Consider the following 14,776-nt stretch of genomic DNA (forward strand, 5'->3'; position numbering starts at 1 on the left):
AACCGGGAACTGGGAGATTGAGCAGAGACTGGTTTCGTTATTAAACTTGCCACGCCACTTCTAAAATCAATCAGTCGCCTTTTTGGGTAGGCCCTTTTGAAACAGTAGTCGTGAGTCAACATGAACAGCGGATATCATGAAATGACCTTATTATCAACAAGGAGTAACTGTGAAAAGTTTCAGCAAAACCGGAAATGATCGATTTGCGAAATAGAATGGAATGACTCATTTACATGTCGGATTTCTGATAGCACGTCAGTTAAACAGACGAATCTCAGAACCTTCAAGATATTTGACAATGATCCAGATTTTTTAAAAAATCAATGGTCATCGCATCAAATATCGCACAAAATTATGCGATTATAAAACCAAACTTCTCTATATGCGGCGATTTCTTTGTAAATAAAAAGAGTCATACAACATCCCTTCCGTTTGCTGTCCGATCCTCTCTCGTTTTGGCAATAAATTTAACATTAGTCTGCGGGCAAAGCCTTGACGCTGCCTTTTCATTCAAATCTGTTTTAGGTTTGAAATTTTCATTTTGCCTTCCCGGGTCATTGTTTTGTTCCGCAAAAATTTACGTTTGGTTAGAGGCTAATTATACGTAAGGGTTGCTTGGTATTTATTTTTTCGATCGGGCGAATCAGGGGATATCAGGGGAAACTGAAAAACAAGCAGGGAAAGAAATTTAACCAAGATGAAGTTCTTTTTTAAACGGCTCATTAGCACTAAAATGAATTTGTTTTTAGCACAAGAGGCTATTACGGGACATCTACTGTCTGGTTTCATTTCAATTCGAATCCTTTGTCACCGAGATTCTAGATTTGTGTTCATCTACGTTGCGTGTAATTTGTGCTGAATGTATGAAAAATTAGGGAAAATGATGTTATATTTCAGGAAATATAACAGAAAATAAGGGAGTTATTTTTGAACAGTTCATCCATTTCATTTCGAAGATTTGCTATTCGTGCAGTTCATTTGTCATAATAGCAAAGCAATGCCAAATGAAAACAAAAAAAAAACTGAATTATAGATATAAATTTACTCTCAGAAATGTACTCGCAATTATTTCACTTAAACGCATTGCAGATTTTGCTTTTGTAATTCAGAAATGAATAACATGAAATGATATGCAGTTGCTATCGATTTCTGTTCGCGTATTACTTGATGAAATTGAGGTTGAAATACTCTGCACAACTCCACAACCTATTAGTAATACAAATAGATTTATCCTTCGAATAAACGTGAAGTTCACTACTTGCAAATGATATTTCCGTTGCCCCACGACGCAGCACATTGCTTATCGCCGTCCATTAGAACTCGGGTCAGGAGCCAGATGAGAAATCGGACCTGGACAGAGTGGGTACGAAAATAATCACAATATCCTGCCAATTTTGCGTTACATACCTGCCTTTCATTACACCCCACAGAGACCACAGATGTCTAGTACTCACTCTTTCTCTCGAGGACTTGGCCATCATTCAAAGTTTGTGCTTTTTATCCACACGCGGTCAGATGCTTCGTCATCAATCGTTGTCATTGCGCCACGGCGGTTTTACTGTATAGCACCTAGGTATGCGTATATGTATTTGGAGCAGCATATTCGTCATCGTAATTTTTCCATGGAAGATACTGACTAGCGGACCGAGTAACCTATCTAAGAGTACCTTTCATAGAGTACAAAATGTACAGAGAGCTGCACAGCAGGGTTCTGATTGGGGCCGGCTTGTAAGGGAGCCGTGAGATGTTTACACTGCCGCCGCTCGGATTCTCCCTTTCTTTCTTGAAGTGCAAAAGGCATGGCCTGGCATCATTGCAGTGGTTGGTTGTGTGCCGCTGCTGCTGGTGCGCTGGAAATCGCGTGCTATATGAGACTTGTTTTAGTCTTTTTGCAACGATAAACGCGCAAATACCGTCTTAATAGGGAGCGCGATTCCATTTCTTCTCGGTCTGATTAGAAAGTGCAACTGATCGAACGGGTCAAGGTTTTTTTTTCTGTGGTCTTGGACGATGTCCGAAATGGAAGTGATAACGTACGAAAGTGTTGCAGAAAATTGTCAGGATTTTCTAGGTATCGCAAACGACTAAAGTTTTTTTGTTATCTGTTTGACGCATAGATTACGTGTTATTTTGCTCAGGGTTGATAAAGTGTTCTAATGTTTTTTTCTATGTTGTTTTCTTTTCTTTGGAAATTTTAGATGCACTGTTGGCTGATCTGCAAAATACTGTGCCAGGGCACAATCAACATGTTGGTGGCGGATCATCAGTTCCTGGGTACGGCAGCTTGAATGGAGTTAGGAACAAGCAGACTCCTAGTCCGGTGAGTGGACAATGTTTTGTAAATTCGAGCCGCGTGAGGATATGACGCTGGTTAACCGCAATGCGATCAAATTGCTACTCTGATTCATGTGGTATCAAATTTGTTTATTCTTTCTGGTGGGTTTGGGAATAGCTTTACTAGTCATCGGATTTTTCTTTAAAGTGAGACGTAGATATCGATTTGAGGAGGAATTTGATGCAGCTGGGGCAATTGCATGTGTTTCAAAGCATTCCCTCGCAAAATATCAATATGGTTGGATGTAATTTCACGAAAGTTTACTGATTGTACATATTTTATATTATTCTTTTTTTCTGTAAGTAAAAATTATATGGAAAACGGTTGATTATATATAGGATACATGAATGGAATAGGAAAAAAATCGAAAGTTGTTTGAAATTCAGTTCGATGAAATATAGAGCACTAAGAATAAAAAAATGATTCGGAATAGAATGAGTTTCTAAAAAATCATCCCGATGCTAACAGTCACGAATGCCAGGCTGCACTTAATTATGATAATAGCACGTTAACAGTTGCAAATTATTGAAATTAGGGTTCCAGCAGCCAAAACTAAAAATATTTGTTTGAACGATATATGTTAAATCCCAGGTATAATAACATATCAGAAATGTAAGTAAAGAGGTTATTTTCAGAACGCAGATTTTCAATAATGTGTATAAATACATGCTACTTCGCGACCGATACACCGATGAACACGTTCTTAAATTTTTTATCGAATGCTTGTTGCTAAAATCAGAAAGGCACTGTAATTACCAATGTATCTGTAATAACGACGTGATAATTGCCTAAAATACTTACTTGCCACATTTCGAAAAAAAAAACTTTTGTTCGCTAGCGAATTCGATGAGTTTACAAACATTGCAAGTCCCGCAGCGCCGTCGATCTAATTGTAAACATCAAAGGCAGTCAGCCATCGCCGGGTGGCCAAACAAACATTCAACGAGGTGACAATGACATTCGCGTCTGATGATGCTGGTGGTGTGTTAGAATCGCGTTCCTAATAAGATTTCGCAATGGGTGAATGTCTTAATTGCATCTCCGATGAAACAGTTATGCTTAAAACCGCTGACAGTTGGCGGTCGTTTTCTTTGTGTGAAAATCGAACCCTTCGAAAGGGGTTTAAAAATACGCTGCATTAAATTGATTGCGGAATAGCCTTTGTGCTAGTTAAAACAAACGTTCAATTTTGTCTTTGGTATGGGTTTCGATGAGCCTACCGGCTTAATTACCTCTATTTTTGGAATGGATCTAATATCGCATACACTTTTGATATTCCAGCTTTTTTCAAATGTTTATTCTGACCTACATTATTACTTCTTGACCAGAAATCTAAAATGCCATTCAATTTCAGCAAACGTACCAGAACACAACCAAAACAGTAACGGAAACACGCACTGCTGCTGCTAACGGGTATAATGGTTCCTTGCCACGGTCCACGACACCGCTTCATAACAATTCGCTGCCACGGTCAAGTACGCCACAAAAGCTACAAACTTCCAACTCGGGAAATCTGTCGGAGTTGGACTCCTTACTGCAGGATCTGAGCAGTGCTCGATATGGAAATATTGTGGAAAAACGTAAGTCGTCTTATCATAATTGTTTGATTTGTCCATATTCACAGAAACGTTTCTTTTTTACAGATACCACCAACAATGGAACAACTAGTCCTTCACCGTACGCCATCAACGACACGATCAAGCGACCCTCGGTGGACAGTCTGCTTGACGAGCTCAGCAATGCTAATGCCAATCCGATTTATGCTGTACCGTATGGGTTAGTTATTTTCCTCTCTAAATCGTTTACAAGAATAACGTTTTCCGTTTGGTTTTGTAGCAATCAAACGCCAAACCCTCAGCCACATCCAGGCCGAGAGGTTACAATCACAGTGCGGGAAACTACCACTGAAAAGCTAACCGGAACACCTAGTGCCAACTATCAGGAACAGAGTAAGTTTGGTTACTTTCAATTTTATTGTTTTCTACTAGAATTGTGCACTCTATATCTGATACGCGCATTGCATACTTTTCTTTCAAACTGTCCGGCAATTTTGTATTTTTTTCCAGTTGCATTTTCACGAAACTAGTTTTGAACAAAAAAATTTTAATGTTTGAACATGTTATCGTTCAAATACCATTTGGTCTTTTTGAGTTATGGTTTATTATTGACACCAAGTCAACAATTTTGTTTATAGAAAACAATGTGGTTATGGCCGATTTATCGTTAGAGACACACCTAAATAATTTATAAGTTACAAATTCCGACCTACTGCACAGTTCAATTTTAGATAAACATTTCAAAAGGTCCTATCTGCTTTCGTCGTTTTTCCGGAGCGTCTTTTTATTTTGGTAATGGTTCAGCTTTAGTAACTTTCCCAAGCATGGTTTTCGTTCAGAAGGCTAAAGTGATCCCTCCACTATCAACTCGTGCAAATAATGTGACATAAAAGGTGTTTATTAAGTTGTGGTGATTGAATTAAAGTGATCGATCGAAAAATCGATCAAAGCAGATAGGACCTTTTGAATTGTTTCTCTAGAATTATCATTTCTCAGAGACGATTGCCAAATTAGACAAAGCTCTCTAAAACCTTTGCTTTTTGGCCGATGAACCGTTCACCGGTCTAGGGCCGAACGAATTAGAGATGTCCAACTTCTTCTGCCTTGTGCAGCTCAAAACCTCCGAGCACTCGTCGACAGCTTCCTTCATATCTCATATCCGTAAAGAGGCACCGGAAGGATCAGCGTCTCCTATACAGCGCTAGTTTTGTGCAGGTTTGCAAATTTCGGGACCCTGTTCGCAGCTGCAATTCATCGTGTCACTTCACCGGTACAGGTACACCGGTACTGTTGTGACCCGTACACCGGTACTGTTTTGACATATAGCCGTAGGGAGCATGCGGATCCTGGCGCGGTTTTTCTCGTCCGTCGCTCTCTGGCACTTAGCATTATACCAGCCGTAACACTGTCTTCCACGTGAAGTACACACCACTTCTCTCGCAGTTATTGCAATGACACCGTGCATACTACTTCACAGCCCATTGATGTTTTCCACTCGTTCCTCCTGCTGTTTCGCGATCTGTTGATCCAGGTCTTTGGCATGTTATTCAGCCACGTCACCGGCTAGTCTATACTGGGTCCCCGAAAAGACCTAGCATTAGTGACATTCGAAAAGTGACGACCGTTAATCAGTACGTGATCGATTTGGGGGCATGCTTCTCCATTTGAATGCCTCCAGCTGTGTTTCCGAATATTTAAGGGTGAAAAATAGGAGCTACTTTGTGGTCATTCCTCTGGCCGCGGCAAAGTTTATCAGCCTCAGGCCGTTTTCATTGGTTGACGTGCCTTTCAATGATCGGACGAAATAATTCCTCCCTCCCAACCTGCGCGTTTACACCTCCGATGACAAATTTACCGTCGTGTTTAGGGCACTCATCATAGATTCATTCAACCTTTTCATAAAACACATCTTTGACGTGGTTGGATTTGTCGTTTGTCGGTGCTTAGGGGTTGATTGAACGGTAGTTGAAGAATTTGATCTTAATACTGTAACGCTTATACAGTCATCTACGGGCCTTCACCGGATGACCCTTGTTTTTTGATTTCCCAGCTCTAGGAAACCGACACCCCGTTCCGCTGCTTTGCAGCCACTGTAGTAGATTTGGTACTTGAAAGAAGTGTTGTACACACATAGGGTCTACTACACGGTGTTTCTTTTCTCCGGAATTTGGCTACCGAATTTCATGAATAGTTGCGATTTCGACTCCCTGCCGCCTTAGTTCTCGAGCAAGCAAGCCAACTCTCGCCGGTTCATTGTGGTCGTTCCAAGCATCCAATTTCCAATCGTTTACCGTGTTTCCGTTATTCGTATCCTAGGTCTTTGCCGGTTGATCTGTTCCGTATTTCTAATTTAGTTGTTCGTGGTTAGGAGAGGTTTCGGTATGCTACCTTACCAGGGTGGGCAAACTTTGATATAAGATACTCTCGCTTGAAATTGTGCATAAAACAAGTTTCACACTTCAAGTTGGATTCCATTTTCATAATAAACTATTCGTGGATCAAATACAGCAAAATAAAGTAGTTAAAGCCATATTGTTCACTATGTTTCATGATTCGATATAAGGTACAATTCGGTACAAGGTACATTTTTAAAATCGAAATGTGCCTTATATCGAAGTTCGCCTGTATCTCCTTCCTGCCAATGAGGCTACCATCTTAAGTGTAGCAGGCGGGATACAACATGTCATGATTCAGCCGCCCGATCCGGATCAGACGCTGTTGTACGCCGCCTCTTACATGGTTACACAACCGCGTACGACCCCCTACCCGATCTCCGCTAAAGTTACTCGTATCCTGGTCTGCACCTCGTAGAGGTTGGGATAGGATTTGCAGGAAAGTGGTTGAACGAGCACATAAGGGTCTCATATTACACGTGTCCAGCTATTTACCAACTCTTCACCAACCTTACATATTCCAAAAAGTAGATTGTGAGGAAATTATCGTAATAACAGAATTTTGGCAAGAACTGTCTACAAACGTTGCCAAAAATTGAGAACAGTTTATGTTGAATCAGGTCAACTTCTTATTATTCTACAAAATTGACAACCCGGTATTACGCCATCTTAAAAATTACAGGACTTGAATCCAATTTTCTCGAACTTTTTATATTTCGCTAGCTTATTTCCTCTCATGCTATCTAAATAACTTATTCTACAAGCATCGCACACTGTTTCCATAGCTGCAAAACGTGATCGAAATTATCTTGAGCCAAAAAACATGACAGTGCCAAATAACATGACAGTGCCAAAAACATGACAGTGTCATGTTATTAAGTTGTTCCATTACTGGAACACTGGTCAACAAAATGAGAAAAAGTGCATTCCAAAAGCTCAAACCGGAAAAAATAAAAAAACTATAGCTATTCAACCGTTCCTATGAATTTTGGTGCCCCTCCGTGAGAGTGTCGTATATAAATTACTCGCCGGGTTTGTCGCTTTACGGTTATGTTTACGTGGAAACTCATTTAAGTCTCTGAAAAAACGGTAATGGCAAGGGACACCAAAATTCACAGGAATGGTTGAATAGCTATAATCTTTCTTTTCCCCGGTTTGAGCTTTTGGAGTGCACCTGTGTTGACCAGTGATTATTCTCCATGACAATAATAACAATGAGAAACGAATTTTACTTTTCTCATTTCTGAATATAAAATTCCAGTGTTCGGCAAAGTTATAGCACAGAAGAAGCAACTTTGTTGAAGACAGCAAATCATATCTGCCAACTTGTAAAGTTTCCTTTAGAACACCCCTTCAAATCATTTTTTCATTATAACATTTTATTGTGATTTTCTGCAATTTATCAATGTTCTACAATTCGGCTATTCACTATAAAAAAAAAATTTTACCCCAGAAAGGTTGTTTTCATCTCTTATATTTATTTAGTAATTGAAGATTTTTGTTAAAATACTGCAATAATTTACCTACAGATATATACACAGGAGACAGCGCGATACAAATGTCTATATCTGGATTGCATGATGTTTTACCTATACTTTGATATAGAAATGGTTTAGTCTGCAGGAATTTGTAGATTTTAGAGATATCTGTTGGTAAGTTGATGCATTAATTTAATGAAAATCGTCGATAACCAAAGAAACAAAAGATATAAAAATAAACTTTTTTTGATGAAATTGCGTTATAGCAAACAACATTGTAGAATATTGAACAATTGTAGAAAATCACTACTGAATGTTATATTGAAAAAAAAAATGATTTTAAGTGTCAATCTTAGGAAACTCCACAATCTGTAGGAAATAGACAGAAATAAGTATGATATCTTTGAGAAAGTTGTTCCTTATAAAATGTGCTACAACCTTGCCAAACAAAATAAATTTTTATTTAAAAAATGAAAATAATAAAATTCGCTTTTTACTGTTTAGTGGATTAATCACAAAACTGTAACTTCTATAAAATGGAGAATAATTGTTGGATCAACATTGCTGAATCAACAGCTCTAAAATCAAGTTTCTCGGGTCAAAATGATTTCGATCGCGTTCTTGCAACCTTGTGCATCGTAGCGCCTTATGGTCTTGGGAAGCGTTTTTCCCAGGAAAATTTCCTACAAATGACCTGTATCGATATTTAGGAGCCAACTGTACACATCTGGAGAATAAGTTTCGAATAATAATTTTTTTTCATATTAAATCGTATGAGAGTTTAGAAAATCGGGCACAAAAATTGAGTTCTACCGATTGATCTGAAAATTTAATCAGTTTTTAAAGGTTTCATAAGAAACATGGAAGCGAGAAAACAACACTATTTTATCCCATATGACCGTGCCCCGGCCAATACCCTACCACTTCTTGGTTATTACGCTATTGTGGTTTGGATATCTCCCTGATGGTCTCGAGTTGCGATGCTGGCCTAACAAGCTAGTCGTCGTAGGTTCGAGTCTCGGCTCGGGACCCAATCCGCATGAGAGTCACAAATAAAATAAGACTTTTTTCTTACAATTGTCCCCCGAATGTTTTAAAAATAATATGGAAATAGTTTTTGTACGCGAGTAACCATTACTTTTTATAGAAAAACTTGTGTGAGTTTTCTTACATGATTATAAAACAAATTTTTCTTTTATTTTGTCTCTGTGATAATTGAACTAAAATTTATGTATTCTTCTCTGAAGGGTCACAGACGAAATAATTCCACTTGTGAAACGAAATTATTTTTTCCATTAAGTAGTCACGGTGATAATTTGAAGTACAAATGGTATGTTGTCTTAGAATAGTCATGAAGTCATTAAGAGGTACATTTAAATTTTTCTGATAACTTCATGGTGACCTTCATAGGAACAGTTTCCCCTGTTAGTCACTGTGACTTCTGTGAGAGAATATTTGTCAAAAGTTTTGTTCAATATAATTTGTTAGCTTTTGGAAAAAACTTATAAGTTATTAACATTGTCGCAGTGATTTTGGTAATCATTTATTCTAGTTTAAATAAATATCAGAAAAAGTGAACATCGGGCTTCAATCACCAAATGTAACTTTTTGGTCACCGTGACTTTTGTAAAGAATATGTCAAATGTTGTTATGAATATGTGATGTTTTCGAAAATTTCGCGGAATTTTAGTAACTATCCTTTTTAATCAAGTAACTTCGAAAAGATTAGTTCAATTTAATAAGGTCACATATTTCTTGAAACTAACGTTCGATTAGTCTTAAAATAGTCCCCGTATTAATTGATGTTTATTGAAGAATAAGGAAATGATCTATAACCGTTATTAAGAGGAATGCATCTTTTTTACGAAAGTCACCAAGAATTGGTGACGAGCACCTAAAGTTTGTTGGCTCACTAAAATGGGGGCAATGCTTGACGAAAGTAGTACATATATTATAAAATTAAATCATAATATGATTTAGAAGTTTTCCTTGATAATTTTCATATATTTTGTAACAAATATACAACGAGAGTTATCCATTAACAGACAGACGCTTAAAAAAATCAATAAGTTTAATTTTTCGTGTTTCTAAAATATTTATAATTTTACGAATACTATCTCAAACCTAATTTTTGTGAAGGCGCGCGAAAATTTTAAGAGGTAGGGGACATACTTTCTCCATGAAAATGGGATTGCATTTGAAAATAGCTTTTGGCATTCATCATTTTGGCATTTCATTCATTTCAACTTGTTCTATGTTATTACTAATATGTACACATTCAATCATCTCTAAATTTTATCGGCGAAATAAAAAAAATTAAATAGCAATGTTTGGGAGTTGGTCACGAACAGTATATTTTATTTTAGAACTTTGTTACGAAAAATATTCATGAATGTGTTGATAAAAATACGACTCGCGGTGACAATGTAAAACAAAATTATAAACGTTTCTGGTTTCTCCTATAAATACCACCCAGTTGAAAATATGTAAATGTAGAAAATTTTTAACAAACCACTTTGGGACAATTGCTAAAAGTTTGTATAAGGCTCTAAACCCCGCCTTTTCGACGCTTTTTCCTGACCATTTACAGAACATATTCCTAATACGAATATGAATCTTCTCTTAAAGATCACCAACATGTCATTTGTGCGGACTGGGGAGAGACTGTTAGTGTCAGTTGGATCGTAGCGCTAGCCCCGCAATTGTCCTGTACACTAAACAGTTGGCTTCGAAGTCTGTGTATAAATGAACAGAAGGTCATGTTCCAAATCGGAATGTAGCACTTAGGCTTTGCTTAACTTTGGTTTGAATGTTTTATAAATATTGCTCACTAATGAAGTTTAATTTTCAGAAGTATTTTAAATTTAATATAACTCAAAATTAGATACTGGGTTTTGATATCTTGATAAAAAAACTTCAAGTGAACTCGAAAGTTTTTCTTGTAATTAGAATTATTTTCGTGATTGAAACAATTTGTACAATTGGAGGCAATGCAATCAGTGTTCTAGTAGTCTACTCTATTGTATTTTTCTGTTGTCTACTTTACTCTTTTCTACTCTGTTTTATTTTACTTTACTTTAAGTAAAGAGTAACAGAGGGACTCTAAACTCTATCCCACTGAAAGGCGCTCTCGCACACATGCACACTGTGATATTTGGCAGTCTTCACAAAATACATGAGCTTAAAGTACTTAGAGTATATTTCGTTATCGGAATTCGATCTAGCTGTTTAGTGTATACAGGCTCAGCACTGTATGGATCAAAGTTGGCCTAAAATTCTCAACAATGCTTTTGAAGCTCTTGAAACCAGAAAAGAAGAATATTTTCTAAAATATAGTGTCCTTCTACGCCTATTTGTCCCTTGTTCCAAATAAAGCAAACGAGAAATGAGATTTCAGAGTTTTACAATACTTCTACGCATTGCGTTAAATTATGGGTTACTAACCAGTTTTACCTTGCATTATAGTGTTTTTAATAAATCTAGTTGAATGTTTTTATTTTTTTTTATTTAACTCTTTTTTCCACAAACAAAAAAACCCTGGGACAATAGTGCCGCGAAATTTGTCAACCAGTAGGATTAGATAACCTACCATTTGAAAGTGTTGTTGTTTTTTTTGGAGATCGCAGATCTCTTCAAATTTCAAATTTGAACCTTCACATTTTTGGCACAATTTGGAAAATCCTCTTATGCTCAGAAAACTAATGCTTTCAGATGATAACAAGCTTTGAAGTATCCCTAACAAAGACATAAACGTGCCGTATTTCAATGATCAAGCGAAGTGCTTCGCGGTACCAAATTTCTGGAGATGTTGCCAAAAATTGTGAGAACTCTATAGTGCTATGTAGCACTTTTCAAATAGTAAATATGGGAATTGGTGTTTAGTGGGACGGATTTAAAAAGAAAATATCTAATGGGACGCATATGCGTAAAAAATCATCGATGAAACAAACAGACTTTGAAGATTTTCAGAAGAAACGACGTTATTTTGACAAGTTTTTCGAAACCATACATTAAAATAGACTCTTTGGTGATAAAAAATGAAAATCGATTAATAACATGGGAAAACTACACGTAGAACGGCAGTATATTGGTCTCAAAAGGGTGAAGCTTATTTCCAATCTGGTGTATTTTTTCCCAAGAAATTTAGTCTATCTTACCTGAATCTTTTGTTGTTATTGGTTATTGGACAGGATTATTCGAAATGATTTTATTTTAGAACTTGTTAGAACTAACCGTTTATAAAGGCTATATAAAATGAAAATTTTTAGTCTGGCGCTGAAGAAACACTAAGTTGGTTAGAAGCGGTAAGGTATGAAGGTTAGAAGAGTTTAATAAGACCAATTCAAATTTGGCCTAAGAACGCTGATTGTCAGAGAGTGGGATATATAAAGGAATATCTTGAAAATATTGAAATAGTTTTAATCAGGCCTTAAATTGCTAGAAAAACATTAGATAAACCGAAAGATAAACACAAAAAATATCAACTTAATTCGATTAAAGCGTGTCGCAATCAACGAATATTATATTTTTATTTGGTTATCCGTGTATAAAAATATCTATCACAGTTAAGTTAGTCTGCCTAATCAATTTTCATTTCTTATTAACCACTCGCTCGTACCGAGAAATCATGCGCCTGACCTGTATGCAACGCGCTGTCAGTCCAGAGCAGAGCAGAGAGCAAAGCTTCCGACCGTTCAACATGATGTAAATATTCAAGTCTCTTATTTCTTCCTCTATTTTTTTGCAGTGTATCAACAGCAGCTAGCACAAAATGAACAGGCGAATCATACTTCTTCGGCCACCAAAGAGCTGGACGATCTAATGGCATCACTTTCGGACTTTAAGGTAGGTCACTCGCTCGGCTGGGACAAGCACGCCATACGGTATATCTCTAGAATTTTTGGGACTAGTGTTGTGCATCGGGGCGTAAAAATAACTTCGGCGTAAAATTTCTCCAATGTGTTACCCCAAACCACCGTCGCCACTGTCTAATTAGTTTATATTTTGAAAACGGTTCTACTTTTACTTTTGTTTTCGTTTTTTTTGTGGGTTAATCGTTGACCGAGAAAGTGAATGGAACGTCAATCCACATGTATGGCAGATCTCAATTAGTTGGTTTCTTATAATGGTTATTGACGCCGTCTATTGTATTTTGAAAAAGAATGCTGACGGTGAATTTGAGCCTCTTTTAAATCTGTCATAATTGGTTTTTTCTTTATTATAAGAAACATTTATTCCATATGACTTTTACAGACTGTTTGTTCACGATTAGGTTATTTATCATTGGAAATCAGCCGTGATACCTTAATTTTGTGTTTATTTTTGGGACAGTTTCCTGCTGAATGGTCGGTGAGGCGGTGTTTTCATCGTGCACATGTTGCCGTTGTAATTTATTGACTTGAAAACATAAGTTACACAATTACTGGTTAGGAATGTTTCTTTACAGAATACTGTCAACAAAATGTCTGCTGTTGGGAAGTATCATAAATATGATTTGCTTAACCCTCTAGTGCCCAAGTTAATTTCTAGACGGGCTGCGGTAAAATCACTATGAACCATCATAAACACTTTTTAAGTACCTATTTACTGAAGCTTTTTAGAGGTTTGACTGAAATCCGCCAAAAGGCGGCATTGGGCACTAAAGGGTTAAATCTGTTGTCCTCCAAGTAGTAGTTGAAGTTTTTGAGCATCGCATATTTAGATTTTCGTCAGTTTGCTTTGCCCACTGAAATAACGCGGCACATATTCGAACGGGTAAAAAATATCCACCAAATTATACTCTTTACATATCTCCTGCTATAGGATGCGATTTACCTATATCCGGCTACTGCCGCTAGCTCAAAATTTTGCTAAGCGTGCAACTTTAACGACTACGCAGATTTCCGATCTATATTTAACTCCTTGGCGAGCGGTGGGAAGTTCGACTTGCATCTTTCCAGACCCCGAGGTTTATTATTCAATTTAATCTATCTCGCAATGAATCTCTAGCTTGTCTAAGTTCAAGATCACCAGCACCTCCGAAACTGTTGATCTGCAGCAAACGCCCACAAATGAATGCACCCGGGAGCATTCATGATCGTGTGCAAATTGTACTTTTTTTGTCTGCTCTCTTGGACTTTCGGACCGCAGCTACTGGAATTTTGCACTTGTACATCGCCCAAATTTTTTTCCGAACTTCCAACCTCTATCACCTGTGTCTGTTGACAGACACTTGGAAATGGTTTAATTGCTTGCCAACTTATTTCAACTTGCACGTCAACTGTGACAACTCTTTTCACACTGCACACGCTCATCACGAAGCTCTGGTGGCAATTGAAAACCGTATCCGCGTCGTGTGCGGTGCTGTTGGGTTTAAACGGTCAGCATCTGGGCAAAAATAATAAAACCAAAAAATCACGTGAATTTCTCCTATTTCAATGTCCATTTTAGGAGAACGAAAAGGCAATTTTCTTTTAACTTTTATAGGTACTATTTTGTAACGGTACAATTATAGATAAACGTTCGCCTAAAACATTCGCGTCGAAACAAGACAGTCAAATCGATGCCAACATTGGCTGACATTGCCGTTGAAATTAGCTGAATGATGGTGATTGCGCATATAGGTCACTCGGAATGGTAGCATTTGTGAATCCATTCGAATGTGACCGCTGAATGATCGATCAGAATACCGTGAAATAGATGCAGGAGGAACTAATTGGACGTTTGGGGACGGGTAATAGTCGATCAGCGTTCTAGTAGTGGGTAGAAAGCAACAGCTGTTACTTTTCAACGTAACGGGAAATGGATAACATTAGAGGATCAACTGTAACATGCAGCGGCAACGGTCATTGCTATTGTTTAACAATATTTATTCTCGTGAATAATTAACTCGCGCTTTTACATAATTAGCCACAGTCAGTAAAGAAAACAACGACGCAGTCCTACGTCGAAAAGAAAAATTTGAGCAAATTACGATAAGTTGTATGAATCAGCTGAAGCATGTGTTATTAAGGCTCATCAATGTCGCAAATTTTA

At 37.4% G+C, this 14,776-nt stretch overlaps 1 protein-coding gene across 7 annotated transcripts in view; it reads left to right on the forward strand.

Moving 5' to 3' along the window:
- Positions 1–14,776, forward strand: part of LOC129732733 (paxillin) — a 136,238-nt gene that overhangs the window by 90,750 nt on the left and 30,712 nt on the right. For 6 of the 7 annotated variants that reach the window (XM_055693874.1, XM_055693868.1, XM_055693876.1 and 3 more), the window contains 5 exons: positions 2,199–2,320; positions 3,690–3,915; positions 3,979–4,111; positions 4,172–4,284; positions 12,510–12,607. In XM_055693874.1, coding sequence (XP_055549849.1) covers positions 2,199–2,320; positions 3,690–3,915; positions 3,979–4,111; positions 4,172–4,284; positions 12,510–12,607 — 692 coding nt within the window. Of the gene's footprint in view, positions 1–1,870; positions 2,072–2,198; positions 2,321–3,689; positions 3,916–3,978; positions 4,112–4,171; positions 4,285–12,509; positions 12,608–14,776 lie in introns of those variants that run through there. The other variant, XM_055693869.1, reaches the window with a different exon arrangement.

This window comes from Wyeomyia smithii, chromosome 3 (assembly GCF_029784165.1).
Source record: "Wyeomyia smithii strain HCP4-BCI-WySm-NY-G18 chromosome 3, ASM2978416v1, whole genome shotgun sequence".
Taxonomy (NCBI): domain Eukaryota; kingdom Metazoa; phylum Arthropoda; class Insecta; order Diptera; family Culicidae; genus Wyeomyia; species Wyeomyia smithii.